The sequence below is a fragment of the Ochotona princeps genome, chromosome 32 (assembly GCF_030435755.1).
Source record: "Ochotona princeps isolate mOchPri1 chromosome 32, mOchPri1.hap1, whole genome shotgun sequence".
Lineage (NCBI taxonomy): Eukaryota > Metazoa > Chordata > Mammalia > Lagomorpha > Ochotonidae > Ochotona > Ochotona princeps.
This window is the reverse complement of record NC_080863.1, coordinates 7,010,077-7,032,918: the sequence shown is the minus strand read 5'-3', so window position 1 is coordinate 7,032,918 and position 22,842 is coordinate 7,010,077. Positions and strand designations below refer to the sequence as shown.

Genomic DNA, 22,842 nt, shown 5'->3' with positions numbered 1-22,842 from the left:
CTCCCTGTTTTCTGTCCGGCCTGGCCAGGTCTCACCTGCAAGAGCCAGAGAGGGAGAACAGTGAGAGCTTTCTGGCCCTCGGCCTCCAGAGGCCTGCCAGCACTGAGCAGGTCACAGAGAGCGAGGGAGGGGCCGGAGGAAGGCCGGCAAGAAAGCAAGAGGCCAGACAAAAGGGGCCGCTTTCCACCTTTGAAGCGGTCTCTAACCCCAGCGAGGGTCTGGATGGGGCGGGAGGACCTGAGTGCCCGGCTGGTGGCCAGGAGTGGGGGGTGGGATTGAGGGGAAAAGGCGGCTGGAGTTTTAAAGAATGTCTCAAATTCCTGAGGAAATCGGAGGCTTTGATAGGTCTCCCCAACACACACACACACACAGTGTTTGCCTCCTCACCTGGGGAGCCCCCCGTCCTTTGTCCTGTGCTAATTGGCGGCTGTTGCGCCAGGTTGAAAGTCCCATTGAACTCGCCAGCTATCCGCTGGTAGCTTCCCATACAACACACCAGAAAACTGCCCCCATCCCGACGCCCCCACCTCCACGGCAGGATAAAGGTTCTTTGTGATGGGGGTGCGATTATGATAAGTGGGAGGGACGGGGTGTATTCTGGGGGCCCGAGGTCCCCACCTTCTAAATCGTCCAAGCTTTGAAGCAGACTCTTTATCCAGCCCTGGCCATTATCAGCTCGCGCTTCAGGTGCGCCCACCTTCCTATTTGCAGGCGACTCCGCGGACCCCGCGAGGCAGACACGGGGTTCCTCTCAGCTCGACTGGGAGCGATCCTTCCTCGCCCGCGTTTTCTCCGAAAGGCGCGGGGGCAGGGGATAGGGGAACCTGAAACTGGGGGCGCGCAGAAGACGCCGGAGGTGGGGAGTCCCTGCCAGGAAGCGCCGCTCGCTCCGCTCCCACATCCCCTTGATAAGATTCGCCCACTCACCAAGGCGCACCTGGCGGCCCGTGGGAAAGGCCACCGGCGGAGCGCGCGGCCCCCCTCAGCCGCCGCTAATTGGGATTTGCCTCAGGTGTGACCCCCGCCCGCGCCCCAGCGGGAACCCGGGGCGGGAGTGCTGGAGAGGGGGGAACTGAGGCCGCCTTCCGCCCCCTCCCCGCTTCCGCCCGCCGCCGCCCTCCTCCTCCGCCCTCGGCCCTCCTCACCGGAAAAAAGCAATGTCGCCGCCCGCGAGGGGTGTGTGTGTGTGTAGGGGAAGGGGCGGCTCCGCGCCCCTGCGCGCCTGGCGTTCGTCCCCCAACAGGTAGCACGGGACGCGCCGCGCGAGTCCAGGAAACCGGAGCCCGCGCGCGGGGAGGGCCGGCCCCGGGGCCCAGCACGCCTGCACCTGCGCGCATCCCGCAGGACGGCTCCCTCCCCCGTCCCAAACCCCGGCCGGCGCGCGGGCAGCCCGTGTGCGGGATAATTTGTTTTATTCCGGTGCTGGAGGCGAGTAGGGGCTGGAAAGGGGGGACACGGGGGACATGCCTGGATCATGCCATACTGCGTTGTGGCCAAGCTCTCGTTTGCTTCCCCCCCCCCTTTTTCTTTTTGCGTCCCCAGAGACAAACACAGAGAAGCCTGGCCAGAAGGAGCTCGGGGTGGGGGTGTCCAGGGCGGGGTGCAGAGGCTGAGACCGGCTCCCTCCCGGGCTTGCAACGCCTCAGGCGTGGTGCGTGCGTGGCACGGGGTGGTGGGTGCACCGTGGGTGGGCGGGCCGGGGGTGGGGAAGCCCTGCCCGGCCTTTCTTGCGGCAGTCCTGCCCTCTCTCCTCCGCTGGAGGCGCTAATGCTTCCGGGGCGCCCCTCCCGGCCCCCCAGCCCAGCCCAGCCCAGCCCAGCCTAGTCTTTGGATCGCCAAGGGACGCGGGGTAGGGTGAGGGGGATGTGGTGCGGGGAGGAGCCTACGTGAGGGGCTGGGGTCGCCGGGTGCGCTTGGTCCGGCGGGTGGGGGCCGAGCCTACGAACTCGAACTGCTTCTGCCTCTCGGCGTGGTTGGGGAAGGGCAGTTGGCCCTGGTAGAGGCGCTTGATGAAGTGCGCCTCGCGCTGGTTCTGGCGGCTGCGGGACGCCTGGCGGGGCCGGCCCTGGCGCGTGAAGGCCATGAACCAGCCCTCGTGCCGCGCGTTCTGGAAGGCCGTGTAGTTGTTCTCCAGCACGATCTCGGTGAACACGCAGTCCTTGCTCTTGCCGCTGGGCTGCGCGACAGAGGGGGAGCAGGAGCAGAGAGGGGGGTGGGGGAGAGCGGGCGAGTTGGTCCACCCACCCTGTCTGCGGGCATCGCTGGAGTCCGTGTGGACCGAAGCCTTGGCGGGCATGCACGTGAGGGCTCGCCGGGCTGGGGGCTCCGCGCAGAGGAGCCCTCCTGTCCCCTCCCCCGCCCACACTGGGGCCCTTGGAGTAAGAGGGTGGGTCTCTTGGTCCCCTGCTGCTGGGCAGAGTGACCGTTTACCCTCTGCTGGACTTGGCATGAGCTTGGCTGGCAGAAGTTCAGGGACAGCCCCTGCCCCCCACTTGGATATACGTGAACTTGCATCCCAGGCAGGCTCACGGCACCTGCCTCTTCACCCGGCCACAGCCCCTCACGCTGGAGCCGAGCCCTCCCGACGGCCTCACCTTGCCAATCAGCTTCCCGCGTTTGTTCATACAGATGTACTTCTCGCTCTCTGCCCCCTTGATGCGCACACGGCTGCCAAACGTGTCGGTCTCCACGATGAGCTTGGCTGGGGTGTGGGAGAAAGAGCTACGTCTGCCCATCTGTCCCTTCATCATGTGGCAGGGCTGCTGGCCAGCCTGGCCATCCCAGGCAGGTGAGGGCGTGGGGAAACAGCCAGGTCCGGCCATCGGGCTCCTTCCTCCAAGGGGACTTCTTCGGTCCCACTTTGGCCTCGGGGACTTGAGGGTGACCGCATCCCCTGTCCTACAGCCCCACCCCTCACCCTGGGTAAGGAGGTGGTGGGTGGGGGGCGCCTGGGGCTGGGGGTCCTGGTCTCACCAAACTTGTTGCCGTCCTCGGCGGTGGCGGAGATGCGTCGCCCAGTGACCTGCACGTGTTTGCCGCTGGTCCGGCTGTAGAGCTGGTACTCACGGATCTGCCGCCGGCTCAGCTGGTCGGTCATGGCACCCTGGTCCCTCACATACTGGTTAAAATTAGGAGACGGGTGATTCTCCCCCTTTGCGGTTACCAAGGGAAAAATAGTGTCAATTTGCTTTGGGCGCCAACCACCGCTGGTCCATCGGGGGTGGGAGGGGCGAGGCAGGGAGGAGTGAGTGTGCTGGGGACGGGACAGGTGATGTGTCCTGCCTGGGAAGGGCATGAGTGGCTCCTGACATTTCTGAGGCCCCTGGCTGAGCCAGGCAGCTCCCTGCTCCCCAACCCCTCCCCTAGGCTCTGTGTCCACCTGTGAGCAAGGGGACATGGCACATGGCATGTCCCTTCCCTGGCTTGTCCCTGCCCTACTGGCAGAGTAGAGCTCTGTTCACTCCCTAGGTATCTCTGGTCCCTGGAGGAGGTCGGGGTGGGGGTGGGGGGACGGTTGCTCTGATAGCACCAGTTGGGATTCAAGTTCATGGTCATCTCCTCCTCCCCCGCCTCAATTCTTAGGTGGAGCAGGTCCCCTGGCAGCCTCTCCCCTCTAGGCTCAGGGTGAGCTAGTTCCTGGGCATAGGTAGGTGGAAGCCAGGTATGTTGCCACCTGCCCACCTGGGCAGGGACAGCACCCTCCACCCAGGCACTGTCCCAATCCCTAACCCATCTAATCTGTAAGGTAGCGAGGAGAGAAGCAGGGGTACGTGGCCCATGGCATCCCCTAAACCCGCTGCCTCGCCTCCCCATCTCTCTCCACCTGGTCGCTGTTGGTCAGGGCTCCTGCCTCCAATCCTTAATCCCAGACCCTGTCCCAGCCATCTGGACAGGGCCAGACTGGGATCAGACTGTGAAGGAGGGGCAGGCTGTCTCCAGGAGGAAGAGGGAGGTGAAGGGGCAGTCTCCTTTAACCTGTGTGCGTGTGTTTGTTTGGGGGGGGGGATTAACCCTTCGGTTGAATCAGTGTCTCGGGGGCCAGGACCCCAGGACAAAACATTGTCTTTGGGATGCATGTGGAGTGGTGGGGAACCTGGCCAGCCTGCTAAGGGGTGGGGTGCTTCCCACCCTCTTCCCAGCCTGGCCCAGGTTCAGGCCGCCCGCCCCTCTTGGCAGCCTGTTCCAGGTCAAGAGAGAGAAGCCCCCACTCCCTGAAGCCCCCTCCCCTCCACCGCACAAGCCTTTTATAAAAGCAGCCCCACGCCCCCCCTCCTCAGCCCACAGCCCACAGCTCCCCTCTCCCCACGGGACCTTGCCTGTGCCTTTCATGTCCCCGCCGCAGGGGGACCTCCCCTTGCAGCCCTGCAGACAGCTGCTTGTCAGCCAGCCCCTCAAGCATGGCTGCCGGCTCTCCCCGCCTCCCAGGGGGGCGAGGGGGAAAGGACAGCGTTGCCACCTTCCCGGAGTCCTGAATGGGGCCTCAGCCAGGCCATAAACGGCCCTGCTAGCCGCACCATTGTGCTAATTCCCCTTCCAGAACAGGTTGGGCCCACCCCCCCCCCGCCCCTCCCGGGCCAAGCTGGGGGGCTGGGGGCTTTCTTCTCCACTCTTCTCTGGATGTCTGAAGCCAAAGGGGGGGGGATGGCGGCGAGACGGAGGAAGAGGGGGGACTGCTTCTCTCTCCCACCCCCCCACGGCTTCAAAGGCAGCCCCTCTCCCCTGGCCCAGAGAGAGGGGGAAAAAAGGCATTTACCTTCAAAACAAGTCCCCACTTAGAGGCAGGGGCAGAGGGAGCGGCCTCCTGCCTGGGAAAGCCGGGGCGGCTCCTCTCACGGTTCTGGGCCAGTGCATTTTAATAACTGCACTTCCATGGAGAATCACAAAAAAAGGGGGACCAAGAGCCTTGCACACCATGGGGGGGGCAAGGGCGTGGGGGTGGGAGGCGTGCGTGACGGCAGTGGTGTGTAGGGACTGGGGAGAGTGCAGAAGCTGACCCCGGCGTCTCCTCCCGAACCACCCTGTCTGGGCCTGACCCCCTGGCCCTGGAGGTGAGGGGTCACCCTCCCCCATGCCCCATCCCCTGCCCCCAGACACCTGCGTCAGTGCGAGTGGGCTAAGGATGCTTTACATCCGGACCTGCTTCACCTCACCTGGCATCCCTCTCCCCACCCAAGACTCCAGCCCAGTACCACACACTAAGCCTTTTACAGGGAGTCCCCATAAAAAGAGGAGAGGGGTGCGGGAGAAGACAGGCAGAGACCGCCCCCGCCTCCCGTGCCCTGTGTCTGTCCCCCCACCTCCCCTAACCCTTCGGTGAAATGGAAAGATTGGGGGTGGAGGAAGGTAGCTGGAGGAGCCGGCCTACCTGGGTTTGACAGCAGAGCATCAGGACTTGTAAGCACCTGTGTGGGGAGACAGGGCAGGCCAGGTGTGGGTATTCACAGCACACCCGAGGGGCCACAGCTGCCGGCCTGCCCGGGAAGGGGGACCTGGACCTAGGCTGCGTAAGGCCAGCAAAGTGCAGCCAGCGGGCAGCGCACTTACACAGTGAGGCTGGGCAGCAGGCGGCCGGTGGTTCTCATCGTGACACTTTGGGGTGCTTGCTCTCTGCTTCCCCCAAGTCCAGGAGCAGACGTGGGCAGACCCCAGGAGCAGAGTTCCAGAGAAGCCCAGGTCTGTGGAACCACAGGTTTTTGCAGGGGTGGGGGGGAGAGAAGGAGAGAAAGGGGAGGAGGAGAGGGAAGGCGAGGGGGAGGAGGAGGGGATGGAGGGTGTAATTGGGAGACTGAGGCGTGAGGTGTCCACCTTCCTGGCCAGTGAGGCTGCGAAGTGGGTCGGGCAGGGGGAGCTGCCAGCCTTGGGCTGGGCTGCCCCAGTGTGCAAGGGCGGGGTGTAGGGGGGCGGAGGACAGAGCCACCACCAGAGTTCCTGCAGGGAAGTCTCCGGCCTGAGGGGCTCGCCAGACTGGACGTCCCAGACAGCAGTGGTCAGTGTGGGGCAATGAGAGAAGACGGGTCCCACTCCTCCTGTCTCAGGGTCAGCTGACTCCTCCGGGAGCCCTTCAGGCAGCACAGTGGTACCCCATTTCCCCAAGGGTGAGCCACAGGTGCAGAGCAGGCCCTAAGGTCCTCGTGGTCTTCCTCCTCCTCTGGTAGCAGCAGGTTCTGGCCTGAATTCCCTAGAAGCAGCGTTTAAAGGAGGCGGCTCCCTCCAGGGGGCAAGGGGGTGGGCTCAGCTGGGAGTGGGGCGGCTGCTCTTCCAGTCTCCCCCAGCTTGCCGCCGCCACCACCAAGGAGGGGTCGGGCTGCCTCAGAGCAAGTGGCTGAGGACAGTGGGCACAACAGGTTGGGGGGCAGGCCAGGTGCAGCTTGGGGACTTGGAAGGACCCCTACGGCTCCTCTCCCAGTCCGGTTTCAGATGAAGGCTGGTGGGCTCACAGGCCCAGATTGCTAATCCCCTGGGACGAAGCACCCAGCATTCTCTTCATGCTACCTTCAGCCCCTGGTTGCAGGGTGCCAGGCCGGCTGCAGCTCCATTTTGCAGAAAGGGAGGAGGGAAGGAGGGCATAGGGGGCCAGTGCTCCCGCTGGTGAGTGAACATCAAGTTCAGGATTGCCAGGTGCTTGCCTGGCTCCTTCTGCATCCATCAGTGCTGGCTTCCTGCCCTGGGAGAGAGGACCGTGTGGGGCCTGGGGTGGGGGCTCCCTGGGGAAGTCCTCCCATCTAAAAAAGCAGAGCCCCAAGTCTGGTCCCTAGACCCCCCAGGAGATGTGGAGGGGGCAGGGAGGGAGGTGGGAAAGACCGGATGAGGTTTATTTACCCAGAGAGATGAGTAGCCCAGTGAAACTCTCACCCCTAGGTCCCTTCTAGCTAGCTGAGCTATGTGAATCCACAAAGTGGTCTACCACCCTCCCCAGGTACGCAGCCAGCTCCTCCCTCCCAGACTCAAGACACCAGGCAGCTGGGTGTGGCAGGACAGGTGTATTGAGCCAGAGAGGGTCTGGGGAGGGTGGGGTCAGCATAACCTGTCTCTTTGGGGTTGCAGGGAGGGAATGGAACTTGGGCACCAAACCACAAAGGATGTCAAACCTGGCAGGGGCTTAGCCCGTCCTCCAAGTTCAGATCCCCCATTCCCCCACCTCTTTCCACCTGAGAGACCTGGAGAAGGACAGGGAGGATGCTGGCACCCCCCGGGGACTGGGGCCATGGCTGGCCCCCCTGATGTTTTTCGTGCTCTTCATTCTTCACATCAGTTTAGGTCCCTTTGAACCCCTTCCTTTTCCACAGGGTGCTTCACACAGCTGCAGCCCCAGGACTCCAAGGCAGGGCATTCTGAAGCCTAATGGTCTCCCAGCCCTTGGTCTTGGGGATTAAGGCAGAAGCACAGAGGCCACAGGGACAGCTCAGGCTTGTGGTGCCATGATGGAGGGGTGTTCCCTTGAGCAGTCAGAGCTCCCAGCCAGGGGTGAGGGGGGTGGAGGAGGGGGTACAGGAAGAGGGGCTGTTCAGGGCCTTGCATCCTGGGCACTCTGTGGTTGTTCAGCCTGGGTCTCCCTGGTAATGGATGCTGCAGCCTGGCTGGTTTAGGCGTTCTGGGACACAGCCGGTAGGTAGCCTGTCCCTTGGTAGTTGGTACCTGCAGTCTTGGCTCTCTGATTCCCCTCATGGACAACTTGTGGTGGCCCCATGCAGGGAGGGAGGCAGCACAGACTGTGTGCTGGCCTGACACTCCCCGCAGGCTATGTGTCCTGTCTCAGGTTCCCATTTTATAATAAGGAAGTGGCCCTGGCTGGGCCCTGTAAGTGTGGTAGGTTAAACCACTGTCTGCAATGCTAGCATCCTATTAGTACAGAGTCCCAGCTGCTCCGCTTCCCACCCACTCCCTGCTACTGCGCCTGGGAAGGCAGCTGACAAGGGCCCCAGTGCTTGGGCCCCAGCACCCATGAGGGATCCCAGGTAGAGCTGCTGGTGTCTGGCTTCACCCTGACAGCCCAGACTGTTGCGTACATTTGGGGTGGGGGCGAGCCAGCAGAAAGATTTCTGTCCCCCCTGTCACTTTTAAATTAAAAAAATAAAAGGAACTGGCTGCCAAGGCTGTCCACACATTGACACCAGGACCATCACCTGAGATAAAGCACTCACTACAGAATCCAGCGCCCCCTTTCTGTGGCTTAGCCTCAGTTTACCTAAATAGGGGCAGGCATTTCCCCCAGGGACTTCCAATGGGGGGGGGGCTGGCAGGAGGTGATTAGAGAACTGGCTGGGCTGCCTGGCTTAATCTCCACCCTAGTGCCAAGTTCAGCACCCCCAGTCTGGGGTGTCTATTAGCTGCCCTCTCCTAACAGCCCAGCTGCAGGCAAGCACCAACCAACCACCTGCTTCAGCAGTAGGTGGAGGGGGGCTGGGATGGGAGTAGAGGCAGGGCAAAGGACATATACACAGTCTAGCTCCAACCTATCTATTTCAGGGCTCTGAGATCTCTGCTGTAGGTGGCTGGGCAAACCACACCCAGCAATGCCGTTAACTGTGCAGTGGATGTGGGTATGTACACGTATACCGCTCTGGACATTGGCACTCACTGCCATAGACGGGATTGGAGACCACCTGGATGCCTGGCTCCTCTCCCTCCCCTCTTCTCATCTGCAGAAGGGTCAAAAGCAAGGGCTCTGGTCTCCCCGACCACCCAGTAAGCTGTGTGACCTCGGGCTTTGGGGTGTGGCAGCCAAGCTGTCCATCCCCACTCACTGTGTGCAACCAAGATGCCCATGAGGACCAGAGCTCTGCCAGCGGCTGTGACTGCAGGCTTATAAGTTCCTCTGGCCTCCCCAGGCCTGTACGTGGGCTCATGAGTGGGTGGGCTGGACCAGCTCCTCGTCCTGGTCCATGCCTGTTCTGGGAAGGGGCTGGGAAAAGCCCAGAGGAAACACACACACACTCAGTCTCATACTCTCTCAATGAGGCAGGTGGCAAGCAGGTGGCAAGCATGAGGCACGCATGAGGCAACCTGCTGCCCGTTTCCTGCCCTCTGACCATGACTGAGCCCTTGTTTCAAGCCATAGTCTGCTTATACATCCCTCTCCCCTCAAGGCCCTCCTGACACCTGGCTTTTCCCCAGCTGGCCCTTCCCTACCAGGTCCCAACACAGTTCTGTATGTGACAACAGCGTGAGGACAGGGTGGCAGGGGTACATATCTTCCCCGACCCTATACACATTGGTCCCGAGCAGGGACCTCCTCATGGTGGCATCAGAACCTGTGGAATACCTGTGACACGCTGTTAGCTGAGGGCAGAGGCCAGGGCTGGGCAGGAGCCCAGGGCTGGGCAGGAGCCCAGGAACTAAGGAGGTGTAGTGTGTGAAGTGGGTAGGTTCCAGGAGGAGGGAAGGTGAGTGGTGGAAAAGCCTGGGTGCTGTTTTATGGCCACCCTTTGCTGGGCATGAAACTGGGGAAGGAGGGGTCCTTGCCATGAGGATGGGAGAGCTCCAGGGTGGGGAGGGGGACATTCAGATACAGCAAAACTGGGTCCAGCACAATATGGTTAAATTTTCACCTTGCATGTGCCAGGATCCCCTATGGGCACTGGTTCCTGTCCTGGCTGCTCTACTTCCCTTCCAGCTCCCTGCTTGTGGCCTGAAAAAGCAGCAGAGGACGGCTCAAAGCCTTGGGACCCTGCACCCGGGTGGGAGACCTAGAGGAAGTTCCTAACTCCTGACTTTGGATCAGCTTAGCTCCAGCCATTGTGGCCACTTGGGGAGGGAACCAGCAGATGGAAGATTGTTCTTTGTGAATGTGCCTTTCCAAAGAAAAATAAATAAAATATTTAAAAGAAAAGTCAGGTACAGCAATCTTTATTGTGACTCCCTTCCTCCCCACACTCCCTTACCCCCACCCTAGAACCCATGGCACTTAGACACAGGTGCAAGGTGCGGGGTGGGTGCACCTGCTCCCACTGAAGGCTCCCCCGCCAACACACAGCCCCAGCCACTCTGGGTTCCTCCTCATTTCTTGGGTCCTGGCTTCTTGGGGCGGGGTGTGGACTTGGCCTGCAGGAGAGCGGTGAAGGGAAAGCTCTGGTCTCCAGGTCCTCCCTCCCCAGAGACACCCCCGACCCTTCTGAGATCTACTCACCTTCTGCACTGGGCTCCTGACTTGAAGATTAGACCTGGAGTGGAGGGGGGTGGAGCTGTGAGGAAGGAGGGGAGGAGGCAGCTCAGCTCAATGCTGGGCTGGGCCCCCTCAGGTCCCTCAGGCAGGCTGAGTCCCACCCCCCCAGGGCTAGGGAGGAGCCCTGAGCCTTGCTCAGGGACCAGGGACCACAGACCACCCTGCCTTTTAAAATACGATTCCCCATCCCTTTCTTAAGTCTCATCTGTTTTTCATCTAGTGTCTTTTACCTTATAGAAGGAATGTTAACTACCTTGCCCAAAAGATGGCAAACAGACAAGGAATCACTTAAATTGTAGGTCCCACCACTGTTTACATGTGGGAGTACTTGTGGTGGAGGGGGTGTCAGACTTCTCATGATAGGTGAGATACAGTGAGAATGAACGATTTGCTAACTTCTTAACTCCCGCCCCCTGCAGGTAGCCGATTGTTCACGGTCCTCAGGTGGCAGGCCACTGAGCCACGGGACACTGTGCCTCTGGGAGACCACTGGCAATTCTTTCCTTCCTGCTGTTTCAATGATGTCATGGCACAGAATCTCCCCCACGCTCTGGATGGCTCTTTACAAGGTCCCAGGTTCAGAGAAAGGACATGCCCCGGCTCCAGGCTGTCCTCTGTGCTTGTGTGTGTGTGTACCTGTGTGTGCGTGCCACACACCATGTGCTCCCTAGCACTCTCGCCCGTGCTAACAGATCTGGGTGAACCTGGTAGATGGAAATAGTTACCTCACCACCTCGTCTTCCTTCGCCAGCTTTTTCTTCTGGGAACAAAGAAGCAGCATTATGAAGGGAGCTGGGCGAGGGCCAGGACAGGCGCCCTAAGGCCCACGACACTCCTGCCCAGCACCTGGCTGTGGTCCCGGCCTGTTTTGCACAACAGCACCTGGGGGGGGGGGGCATCCGGCCGGGATCTGGGTGCCAGGTGCTTCCCAAGTCCCTGAGAAGAGCCAGGCTCCGTCGCCCACCTTGGCCACGCTCGCTTGCTTCACAGACATCTGCCTCTTGGTGGGTTTCACAGGGCTCTCCTGCAGGGAGGTGTCTGCATCGTCATCTTCCTCATCCTCTTCCTCCTCTTCCTCATCCTCTTCCTCCTCTTCCTCTTCTTCCTCTTCCCAAGATTGGTCTGAAGTTTCTGGGTTGGCAGGGGAAAGGAGAGGCGCATCTCAGTCTTGGGGTCCACGCCCACCTTCCATCCAGGCTGCTGTGCCCTGGAAACCCCCATGTGCCCTTGTGGGGGACAGGGCTGGTAGGAGGGGCTGCTCTGGGCCAGCTCCCACAGAAGCCTGGTGTGGGGTGCCTGCGACAAGTGGTTGAAAGGTGTAGACCTTGTCCTGAGGGGGCAGGGGGTGGGGCAAGTGAGTGCCCTGTGGAAGAGGGGCTGGTTAGTGGAGAGCAGGCCAGCCAGCAGCGGGCAGGCAAGCAGAGAACTGGGCACTTCCACTGCAGGCTCTGACCATCACACCACCCTTCGGGACTCCTACAGTTCCAGAAGGGCTCCCGTGTTCTGAAGCCTCGCAGGTGCCCAGCCCTGCACTCTGGGCCCTGCACTGGCGCCAGGTCGCTGCCGGGACTCACCGTAACATTCCTTACCGCTGAGGAACATAGGGCCCGAGCCGGCCCGCAGCTGGAAAGTGACGGGAGGGGCAAGGTCCACTTCGGACAAGGCAACCTGAGGGGAGAAGCAGTGGGGAAGGGACGGGGCAGGGGTGCTCAGGGCTCACCCCTCCCACAACACGCACTCACACCTGCTCAGGTGTGGGTGTCCAGTACAAGAAGGTTGTGCACCTGGCCACTCCTTGTCACCAAGGTCATCACAAGAGGGGCTTCTAAGCAGGTGGGGGGCAGCTGTGAGCGGGGGAAGTGTACCCCCACTCCCTGGATATAAGAGGAGATGCCAGGCCCTGCCCCCTGCCAACGCCTGCCCTGTGAGTACATGGCCAGTTGGCATGTACTCTGGACGCCAGGGAGGGAGAAATGCAATCAACTAGAGTCTTGACCTTAGACCTGTGGGAGTCCCCCAGGCTCTGTGGGTTGAACCTCCAGAGGGTTGTGCAACCATGCCACTGAGATGCCCACCTGATGCAGCTAACCGGTGCCCGGTGCCCAGTAGAGCCCGGCTTGTGCTTGAAGTCACCTCTGGACAACCAGCACGGTCGACGGGCAGCTGGCAGTTTCTCCCCATTGCCATGGCTAAAGAATGCTCTAGAACAGCGGTGAGGATGGCTGGTGGTGTCTGAGCCTCTCCCACGAGCCAGGCACTGAGCTGAACCTGCCTGCCTGCCTGCTTTATTTCATTTCAGTCCTCAGAGAGGCACCTGGTGGCGGGAGGAGGAAGCCAAGGCTTTGCAGACCAGCTCAGGGCTGTGGGACAATAAGCAGAGGAGCTGTGGACAAGCTGCAGAAGATGTGACGAGCCTTTCTGTGTGAGATGACACCAGGCAGGAAGGAGTGTCAGGCGTCAGACCGGCAGCAGGGCAGGTGTGAGAGCAAGCGCCGGGAGGATGCACCTGCCAGCAGCCAGCGCCTCACAGTTTCAGGCTCACCTCTGGCCAGGAGAGGAGGAGGAGGAAGAGGGTTACAACCAGGACCCCTGGGTGAGGCTGGCACCCCTACTAAAAGGGGTCCAGCGCAAGTGGTGAAGATGAAAAGAACCCAAACCCAGGACTTGCAGCAAGCCTGCTGCAGGCACAGCCTCCAGGACAGGCAGAGAAGCAGGAATGAGAAGTCTCCTGCGAGATCCAGATGGGGCCTAGTAGGTTAAGAGGCGGGTTAAGACGCCCAGTTCGCTGCTGGAGCATCTGGGCTCATTTCTCCACTGTGGTTCCCGACTCCAGCTTCCTGCTAATACAGGAAGTCAGCAGTGATGGCTCACACAGTTGCTTCCTGCCACCCCTGCGGGAACCCAAGCTCTGGGGGCAGGAGCCAATCGTGGGAACAGTTTTTCGCTTGATAAAATTTGGATAATAAAGAACCCAATCACCCTTAGTTGTAGCTCTCACTTCTGTAAGGCCTCAGTGTGCTTGCTGGGGAACGGCCAAAGCACGTGAAGTTCGTATGAAATCCCAGGCTAGTCACAAAGGCCCTGTAGTGAGGAGCAACCCACATGCACACACTGGAACGCTCCTCAGCCACGACACACAGCACCCAGGTGGAAGCGCTCAAAGACCAGCTCCCCCAAGAAACCACACAAGAAGGAGAATGCCCGCAGACCAACGCAGCGAGGGACTGGAGAACTCTCTTAAGCTGTGACACCCTGAAAACGGTTTGGTTAAAGGCAAATGCACAGGGGAGGGCCGCCTGCGATGCCACACCTCCTGTTGCCCCACTGTCCATGCAGCTCCCTGTGGCTGCACCTGGGTGAGCAGTGCAGGATGACCCAAGTGCTCGGGCCCCTGCACGTGCGTGGCAGACCTGGAAGAAGCTCCTGGTTTTCGGTCAGCCCAGTTCCATCCTTGTGGCCATAGGGAAGTGAATCAATTAATGAAAGATCTCTGTCACTCTTTCAAATAAATAAATCTTTCGTTAAAAAAAAAAAAAAAGGAAGAATGGAGGGCAGCACCATCGTATAGTAGGCTAAGCCTCTGCTTGCAACACTGGCATTCCATGTGGGTACTAGTTCAAGTCCCGGCTGCTCAACTTCTAATCCAGCTCTCTACTAACGCACCTGAGAAAGTGGTGGAGGACGGCCCCAGTCCTTGGGCTCCTGCACCCGTGGGGGAGACCCGGTTCCTGGCTCTGCGTTTCAGACTGGCCCAGCTCTATCTCTTACAACCTTTTGAAGAATAAGCCAGCAAATGGAAGATCTCTTTCCTTCTCTCTGTAACTCTGCCTCTCAAATGAAAAATATTCAAAAAATTTTAAAAAGCACAAAGCTGAAAATGTGTACATAGTACTCAGGAGGAAAAATAAAAAGAGCCAAATGCAGCTTTTAAGGTATGAAAAAGTGAAACATTGGGCCCGGCGCAGTAGCCTAGTGGCTGAAGTCTTCGCCTTGCATGTGCCAGGATCCCAAATGGGAGCCAGTTCATGTCATGGCTGCTCCACTTCCCTTCCAGCTCCCTGCTTGTGGCCTGGGAAAGCAGTCGAGGACAGCTCAAAGTCTTGGGACCCTGCACACGCGTGGGAGACCTAGAAGAAGCTCCTGGCTTTGGATCAGCTCAGCTCAGCTCAGGCCCTTGCGACCACCTGGGGGGTGAACCAGCAGATGGAAGATCTTTTTGTCTTTCCTTCTCTCTGTAAAATCTGCCTTTCCAATAACAATAATAATAATAAAAAGAAAAGAAAAGCAATTCTAGCATTTATGCTAGGAGCAAGTCACATATATGCCAGGAACACAAAAGGATTGAGATATTTGATTCATATCATCACCATAATCATGGATTAAGTCAGAAAGAACTCAGAAGTATATGCCCAGGAAAAAATCCCCATGATTGAAAAGAGAAAAAAATATGTATTTGAAAGGCCAAGTTACAGAGAGGCACAGGCACAAAGAAATCTTCCTTCTGGTGGTTCACTCCCCAGTTGGTTGCAAAAGCCAAAGACGGGCTGGTCCAAAGTCAGGAGCCCAGAACTGCACTGGGCTGTCTTGCGTGGGTGCAGGAACCCAAGCCCTTGGGCCGTCCTCTGCTGCTTTCCCAGGTGCACTAGCAGGGAGCTGGAGTGGAAACGGAGCAGCCAGGACTTGAATGCATGCTCATATGAGATTGGCAGCTTAATCTAATACACCACCACGCGATTCCCCCCACCCCTCCTGCCCTGCAAATATGGTAAAAACGGAGTGGGACTCAAGGAGTCATCTTCGGCCTGACAAGTAGTGTTTGCCGATCACTCCACAGTGGCCAGGAAGACGACAGGCGTCACCTCCAGCACAGCTAGCCAGCACAGGACTGGAGGGCGAGCCCCCACGGCAAACACACACACAGAAAAAAAATCTCAACTTGCCATTATTCCCAAACACAGCAGATCTGATGGGAAACGAGAATTTCAGCCAAATGCATAAACCATCCATGGTGTTTCAGGCACTGGCAGGTAACGATTTAAAAATGTGATTTGGGTTCCATGTCGGGGTTCCAGAACTGACTCCCGCTTCCACCTCGAGCACACCTGGGAGACGGGAGGTGCTGGCTCAGGTTGTCGGGTGATGTGGATGGAGTGTCTGATCCAGCACTTGGCTGGCCGTGGCGAGTGAACCGGTACCTGGGAGCTCTGTCTGCCTCCTGGCCACTCCCACTGATGTGGGAGGAGCAGTCATTCCAACTGCCCCAGTTCCCCCACAGTCCCGGCACAGCCTACACCTGTCCTGCCCTGGGGTGGGGATGGGGCTCACCATGGGCAGGACAGAGGTCTGCAGGCAGGCAATGGTGATGGGTGGGACCTTCTTGTCTTCCTGGCCTGCTGGGGACATGACCTCCACGCGGTGCAGCTCATCTTTGGCTTTCTCCCCCAAGCAAATCTGAGTTGCAAACCAACAGAGGCACCTCATCACCCTGGGGAGCTGGTGGGGTAACCCATGTCACCTGGTCGGGGAGGGAGGCAGGAAGAGGGGGCACCCACCGTGCTCAGCCACAGCCTGCAGTCCTTCCCCTCTGTGCGGGGCTTCCAGGTGCAAGTTCGCTTCTCTTGACTCAGTTCACACCCTGCAAGCGAGAAGGGAGGCGTGTGGAGAGCGGGGTGGGCAGAGCTCTGCCCTGGCGCTGGGGCTCGCTCCTCCTCACTCACCCCAGGGCAATGTCCTCACAGGTCTACCCGCTGTGTTGCTGTCGCTACTGAGGTTCATGATGTCTGTCTCGCGTGGGAGCTGGCCTGGTTGGCAGACAGGACAAGGACTGTGGTGTGAGAGGCCGGGTCCTAGGCCACGCTCGCGCTCACCCTGCTGGGTAATGTTGAGAACTGGCCGGCAGCATTAGCTGGAGAGGCCTTGGTTTCCCCTACTCCCGAGGTGCCTACCGCACTCAAGGGCTTCTGAGAAACTCCTGGACAATGACAAGTGGGCAGAACAACCCAGGAACACCCACAGGGGAGCAGGGGGAGGCCACCGGATAACAAGTGCCAAGACGGGGTTACAGAAAGAGCACGTGGTGCGTTAGAGTGGCTGCAGGGTGCGATGAAATGCACAGGTTTTATCAAGGAGGCCGAGAGAAGGCTTCAGGTGGAGGCCTTGTTTACCATGATGCGATAGCACTCGTCTCCCCCTAAGATGTACAAAGGGTGGGGGCTGGGGTTGTGGCACAGAGGGTTAACCTGTCACCCATGACAATGGCAGCCCATATTGAGCAGTCCCAGCTGCTCTACTCCTGATCCAACTCCTGCTAACCCATGGCCTTCAGCCTGACTCAGCCCCGTGCTACTGTGGACATCCGGGGAGTGAACCAGCAGATGAAGGATTCTCTCTCATTTTGCCTTTCAAAGGAGTTTATTTTTTTAAAAAAAGACCTGTTTCATTTATTCCAAAAATACAGCTACAGAGAGTGGGAAAAAAAAAAGGGAGAGAGCGTGCTAGTTCACACCCCCAACCCCGGACTGAAATGGGCCAGGGCTGGGCCACGGCCAGGGGGTTCACATCTCCTGTATTGGGATCGGGAGTCCAAGCGCTTGAGCCACCTACCACTGCTTTCCCAGGCACACTCACAGTCGGACTGGAAGGGGGGGGCAGCGGAGACTCCAACTGGCACCCTTTTGGGATGCTGGCACCGCAGGCACTGGCTTAACCTGCCCAGCCACAATTAAATCTTTAAAAAACAAATAAAACAGCAGTATTTATATGGGGGAGAAGATGACATTAGCAGCAAGCGTGGGGTTTGCGCTGGGGTCCCCTGGCTGCCCCCGGAACCCTCCCAGCACTTGTAGGGTGTGACCTGCATGAGGGTCAGGGGTGGAAAGGGGGTGCAGGTGCCCAGTTTGGAGGCCCGTCCCCCTCCTCCTGCGCAGCCCCCTCCGGGACGTCCCCGACCTACTGCACGGCTTCGAGCAGCCCTCACGCCATCACCGGCCTCCTCCCGCTCACCAAGCAGCAGACTGTCCACACCCGGCTGTTAAGAAGCCTGGGAAGGCAGCAGCAAGGAACCCATCAGCCCTTCTCCCAGGCCCTCCTCCTTCTGCCCTCACCTGCAGGGGCTGTTAAAGCACATGTGGGTGGGGCCGAGAGAATCCGGCCTTCTAACCAGCTCCCAGGTGCAGAAGCGCCTGAGCGAAGCCATCCTGCAGGGCTCACGGGCAGGAGTGGGGAGAGGGGGTGCTGCTGTCTCCAAGGAGGCCTCCTGTGACACCCCCCCCACCGCCGCCTTCCAATGACCTGGCATCACCAGCCTTAACTTCATTGTGGAAGGACAGAGGTGGTTCCGAAGTGACGCCCAGCATCTTTTTCAAGTCAGCAGGCGTTCTCACGGAAAACTTGCCTTTTGGAATTTTCGCTGGTGTTCAGCCTGGGTTACTCTGATTGGAGCAGTGTGGTTCCTTCCTACTTCAGATTGATCGATTGGTTGGAAAGGCAGAGTGCCAGCGAGAGCAGGAGAGACAGAAGATCTCCCACCAGCTGGCTCACTCCCCAGATGGCCACAGCAGCTAGGTTCAACCGGGATGCAAGCAGCCTGCTGCGCTACCAAACTCTTTACACAACCTGCCTGCCGATGGCGCATCTGACTTGAGAAGATGCTCAGCATTTTCGGTTACAAAGACATATTCCAAAGATTTTCCCCTCCCATCTATAGCTTGTTGGTTCTTTTTTTTTCTTTTTAAGATTTATTTATGGGCCCAGCGCAGTAGCCTAGGGGTTAAGGTCCTTGCCTTGCATGTGCCAGGATCCCATATGGGTGCTGGTTCATGTCCCACCTGCTCCACTTCCCATCCAGCTCCCTGCTTGTGGCCTGGGAAAGCAATTATGGACGTCCTAAATCCTTGGGACCCTGTACCTGCGTGGGAGACCCAGAAGAAGCTCCTGGCTCCTGGCTTCGGATCGGCTCAGCTCTGGTCATTGTAGCTACTTGGGGAGTGAGTCAGCAGATGGAATTTCTTTTTCTCTGTGTTTCTCTTTTTAATCTGTCTTTCCAACAAAAATAAGTAAATCTTTAAAAAAATAGTTCTTTGAGGGGCTGCCATGGTGGCATATCAGGCTAGTCCTCCATCTATGGTTCCAGCATACCACACGGGCGTGGTTCAAGTCCCAGCTACTCCACTTCCCCATCGAGCCTCCTGATCATGGCCTGGGAAAGCAGTGGAGGATGGCCCAAGTGCCCTGCACCCACGTGGGAGACCTGGAAGAGGCTCCTCGCTCCTGGCTTCAGTCTGGCTCAGTTCTGACCACTGTGAACCAGCAGATGAAACAACTCTTTGTATTTTCTTCTCTGTCACTCTGCCTTTCTTTAAATACATGAAACTATTTTTGTTTAAAGAGTGCCAGAGACAGGGGGAGAAATGGCCAGCGCTGGGGTCAGGCTGAAGTTAGGAGCCAGGAACTCCATGTGTGTCTTCCAGAGACCTAAACACGTGGACTATCTCCTGCTGGTTTCCCAAGCTGTAAACAAGGATCTGGATGCAAAGCGGAGCCGCTACGACTTGAACCAGCTTTGTGAGGAGGGATGTTGGTGTTGCATTTGGCAACTTTACCTACAACGCCACAACACCACCCCCTGCTGGTCCATTTTTGAAGTGGTGTCTTTTTTGAGAACACCCATTTTAAACTGTGATGAGGTCCAATCTTTATTTTTTTCCCTTTGGGAGATTATGCTTTGGGCATCTTAAGACATCGCTGCTGAACTCAAGGTCATGAAAGTGCTTTCCTACCCTCCCTTCTGCACCTGCGGGTCGGGGCTTTCCCCATGAACCTACACGGGTTCATCTATGTAGGCCTCTCGGGACTTGACTGGGAGTTCCTGGTGTTGCCATCTGACCTCAGCCTCATGTCACATCGTCTTGATGATGAATTTTACAGCAAATTTAGAAATCAAGAAGCATGCCTTCTCCGGCTCTTTACATGGCTGCAAAATATTTTCGGCTTTTCCATATTTTTATTATCTATTTATTTTTATTGGAAAGGTAGATCAGATTTATGAAAAGAGGGAGAGATCTTCCATCCACTGGTTCACCCCCCAAATGGCTGCAACGGCTGCAGCTGAGCCAATCCTGAAGCCAGGAGCCAGGAGCTCCCCCTGGGTCTGCCACAAAGGTGCAGGGTTCCGAGGCTTTGGGTCATTCTCTACTGTTTTTCCAGGCAGGGATCTGGAAGGGAAGTGGAGCAGCTGGAGCATGAACTGGTGTCCATATGGGATCCTGGCACTTGCAAGGTGAGGATTTAGCCATGGAGCTATTGTGCTAGGCCCCAGATTTTTTATCATTAAACTGATTTATTTGAAAGGTACAGTGACAGAAAAGGAGAGACAGAGAAGCAAAGAGGTTTTCCACGTCTTGGTTCCGTCCTCTAACGGCCCAGGGGTGGGCTGGCCTGGGCTGGGCCCAAGCCAGGAACAGGAGCTTCTTCCGGGTCTCCCCCGTGGATGACCAACCAGTTAGGCCTTTCTCTGCTGCCTTCCTAGGCACATGAGCAGGGAGTTGAATGGGAAATGGATCAGAAACGGAACCTGAGCTGGACTACAATACCACAATAAGCGGCTTAACCAGTGCTGACGTCACTGTCTTGAACGTTACAATCACTTCTTCATTTGCTACAGCAATCTTTTTTAGATTTTTGTGGACAAGACGTTGCATGCTATCCTGTTAAGCTAATTCTATGTACCTCATGTGCTTCCGCTGCCACAGCAAAAGGTGTCTCCACATGCTATCCCTGGATTGCCTGAGGAATATAGAAATACAAGCAGGTTGTACATGTTACAGAAGTTGGAATTAGGGGTCAGCCTTGTGGTGCAGTGAGTAAGCTAGCCACTGCCTGCGACGCCAGCATTCCAGCAGGACAGTGAACAAAACTTAACCTTCAGTCTCCTCCTTTCCCTGTAACTTTTTTTTTTTAAGATTATGTCAATCCAAAAAGTCTCTGTGAGCCATGCATTTGATGGGGTCTTCAAAAAATCCATGGAAGGGCCTGGTCTGGTAACCTAGTGGCTAAAGTCCTCTCCTTGCACATGCCAAGATCCCATTATGGGCGCCGGTTCATATCCTAGCTGCTCCACTTCCCATCCAGCTCCCTGCTTGTGGCCTGGGAAAGCAGTCGAGGATGGCCCAAAGCCTTGGGACCCTGCACCCATGTGGGAAACTTGGAAAAGGCTCCTGGTTTCGGATCGGCTCAGTTCCAGCCGTTGTGGCTGCTTGGGGAGTGAACCATTGGATGGAAGATTTTTCTCTCTGTCTCTTCTCTCTGTAAATCTGACTTTCCAAAAAACAAAACAAAACAAAACAAAACAATCTTTATTTTAAAGGCTCATGGTAAATGTGCATTAATGAAAAAGCTGTTCATGACCTTTAAATATTTTGGATACATTTTACCTTTTCAGTTGTCCGTAAGCTTCTGAAATACTCTTCCTAGTTGATCTTGCTGAATTCACTCATTCCAGGGTGGTTTTTTTTTTGTACTCAAATGAAGGTATTGTGATTAAAGTTTTGCGTCCTCAGTTCTGATCTGGGTGACTTTTACTTCTTTTTTTCTGTCTTTTGCCTTGTTTAGGACCTTGTACTAAATGGGGCAATGTTGAGTAAAAGCGGTGGGGGGGGGGGGCGGGCAAGAGCTTAAAAAAAAAGATTTGCAAGGCAGAGTTACTGAGCCTGAGCTGGACGGAGCGTCCATCAGCTGGTTCACTCCGAAAGCGGCAGCCATGGCCACGGCTTGGCCAGGCAGAAGCCAGGAGCGTCGGCCAGGGCTCTCATGTGGGTGCGGGCTCCCCAGGACTGCCGGCAGGGGAGCAGCTGGGACCCAGACGGGCTGCCAAGGTCTCGGACCGCACCGGCCCTTCTTCCACATGTCCTTTCCAGGCTGTCGGCCCGTTCCGCCGAGTGTGGACTCGCCAGGAACCCGCTCCTTAGCGGACGCTGAGGCGACGCGTTCGAGAAAGAGGTGACCGTCGCTCTCTGCAGCGGCCAGGACGCAGAGCCGCCTGCGCCTGCGCGGGCCGCCGGGGGCGTGGCGAGCGAGCGACGGCGCGTCCTTCTGACGCAAGAGACGTGCAGTCACTTCCGGGCTGCCCTTACCTGTCCTGGCCATGGCGGAGTGCTTCTAGAAGCGCTGGCTTTTCCCTGTGCTGGGGCATCCATGGCCTCCGTTTACGGAACCTGCCCTATCGGGCAGCCTAGGATTTCTCTTCAGGGCAGGGCGTCAAGCAGGGTAGTTTCCACCGCGTTCTTCCTCCGCCTGGAAACACACAAACACCCCTGCCTGTCACAAGTGATATGATCCCACGTGGCAAGGAGTGCGTTTTGGGCGTCTGGGACAGGGCACCCTCAAATCAACGAGTAGTGTGAGGCTACTGTGGCCGGGGACAAGTAGCCTGGCTCGGGCTCCCAAGCTGGGTCGGTGGGCACTCGGCCACGCGCTGACGCTGGGTCGGTGGGCACTCGGCCACGCGCTGACGCTGGGTCGGTGGGCACTCGGCCACGCGCTGACGCTGGGTCGGTGGGCACTCGGCCACCCTCTGACGCTGGGTCGGTGGGCACTCGGCCACCCGCTGACGCTGGGTCGGTGGGCACTCGGCCACCCTCTGACGCTGGGTCGGTGGGCACTCGGCCACCCGCTGACGCGCCCTTGTGTCTCTAGGCGCACGGTGGGCAGGCTGTTCTCCCAGACCGCGGCTCTTGGCGGCCGCCCCTCTTTTCCAGGCTGCGTTGCGAACTCTGTGGCAGCCCCCGCGAGCTCGAGGCCAGGTGCCTGGCCTTGCTGGGTGTGCGAGCCAGCAGCTGGTGCTCCTGGGAGGTGGGTGTGCGCCGCCTGCTCACAGGCCTCCGAGGAGGGCTTCAGTGTTGACCATGGAGCCTAACTACGGTGGTGGTGCACGGGGCTTGTCGAGGGCTGCACGCTGAGTGGGGTCAGTGGGCACGATGAGGACCCCGCCTTGCCGGCGCCGTTTTTCCTGAGCTCCTTCTGAATGTCCTTTATTTAAAGATTTATTCATTTTTTACTGGAAAGGCAGATTTACAGGGAAGGAGACGTAAGGTCTTCCACACGCTGGTTCACTCTCTAAGTGGCTGCATCGGCTAGAGAGCTGAGCGGATCTGAAGCTAGGAGCCAGGAGCTTCTTCCAGGTCTCCCACACGGGTGCAGGGTCCCAAGACCTTGGGCTGTCCTTCACTGCTTTCCCAGGTTGTAAGCAGGGAGCTGGAGGGGAAGTGGAGCAGTCGGGAATTGAATCCGCACCCATATGGGATGCCAGTGTTGGAGTAGATGCTCTCTGTTGTTGACCGTGGCCATTCCACAGTGCGTGCTGAGTAAGCCCAGCGTGCAGCTGCGCAGGGGGCAGCGGCAGGTGGGCAGCGAGCTGACCTGAGGGCTGGAGGCGTCCTCGTGGCCCGGAATGTTTTCCGCACCCGGCTCCCTCCACCCCGGAACTTCCTGTTCCCTAGCCAGCAACTGCTTGCCATTCCCAACGCACGGCAAAGTTGCCAGCTCACCAGTGAACTCAAGACACCCAAAAATCAATGTGACCCTGATGGGTGCCTAGCCTTTCAAACTGACTTTAAAAATCTTGAAACAACTCAGTGCGCAGTTGTGATCACATTGTGAAGGCCTCTTTAGTTAGAGGCAGGGCC

At 58.2% G+C, this 22,842-nt stretch overlaps 2 protein-coding genes across 5 annotated transcripts; both read right to left on the bottom strand.

The window, feature by feature from the left end:
* Positions 1–1,763: 1,763 nt before the first annotated feature.
* FGF17 (fibroblast growth factor 17) lies at positions 1,764–3,151 on the bottom strand. Its single transcript, XM_012928744.2, has 3 exons — positions 2,974–3,151; positions 2,595–2,701; positions 1,764–2,176 (listed from the first exon to the last, which is right to left on the bottom strand). The coding sequence occupies exons 1-3, from the start codon at positions 3,095–3,097 to the stop codon at positions 1,883–1,885; spliced, it is 525 nt and encodes a 174-aa protein (XP_012784198.2). The 5' UTR covers positions 3,098–3,151; the 3' UTR covers positions 1,764–1,882.
* Positions 3,152–9,956: 6,805 nt separating this feature from the next.
* Positions 9,957–20,807, bottom strand: NPM2 (nucleophosmin/nucleoplasmin 2). Of its 4 annotated transcripts, none has more exons than XM_058657523.1 (9): positions 20,593–20,807; positions 15,880–15,963; positions 15,715–15,797; positions 15,488–15,613; positions 11,737–11,830; positions 11,127–11,293; positions 10,888–10,922; positions 10,127–10,181; positions 9,957–10,041 (listed from the first exon to the last, which is right to left on the bottom strand). In XM_058657523.1, exons 2-9 carry the CDS (start codon positions 15,935–15,937, stop codon positions 9,997–9,999), a joined length of 663 nt encoding a protein of 220 aa, XP_058513506.1. In that variant the 5' UTR covers positions 15,938–15,963; positions 20,593–20,807; the 3' UTR covers positions 9,957–9,996. The 4 variants fall into 4 exon arrangements, with proteins under 4 accessions (XP_058513506.1, XP_058513507.1, XP_004591439.2 ...); XM_058657524.1 differs by having other exon boundaries at positions 10,888–10,919; XM_004591382.2 differs by having other exon boundaries at positions 9,962–10,041; positions 10,127–10,160.
* Positions 20,808–22,842: the final 2,035 nt, after the last annotated feature.

What these genes read in the sequence shown, in the direction of transcription:
- FGF17 (XM_012928744.2), bottom strand. Translation starts at nt 3,097, where the DNA reads ATGACCGACCAGCTGAGCCGGCGGCAGATCCGTGAGTACCAGCTCTAC. An exon ending in CGAGGACGGCAACAAGTTTG is followed by an intron (nt 2,702 to 2,973) that starts GTGAGACCAGGA and finishes CCCACACCCCAG; the next exon opens with CCAAGCTCATCGTGGAGACC. An exon ending in GCGGGAAGCTGATTGGCAAG is followed by an intron (nt 2,177 to 2,594) that starts GTGAGGCCGTCG and finishes TCTGTCGCGCAG; the next exon opens with CCCAGCGGCAAGAGCAAGGA.
- NPM2 (XM_058657523.1), bottom strand. Translation starts at nt 15,937, where the DNA reads ATGAACCTCAGTAGCGACAGCAACACAGCGGGTAGACCTGTGAGGACA. An exon ending in CAGCGGTAAGGAATGTTACG is followed by an intron (nt 11,294 to 11,736) that starts GTGAGTCCCGGC and finishes CTGCCAACCCAG; the next exon opens with AAACTTCAGACCAATCTTGG. An exon ending in TCAGGAGCCCAGTGCAGAAG is followed by an intron (nt 10,042 to 10,126) that starts GTGAGTAGATCT and finishes GCTCTCCTGCAG; the next exon opens with GCCAAGTCCACACCCCGCCC.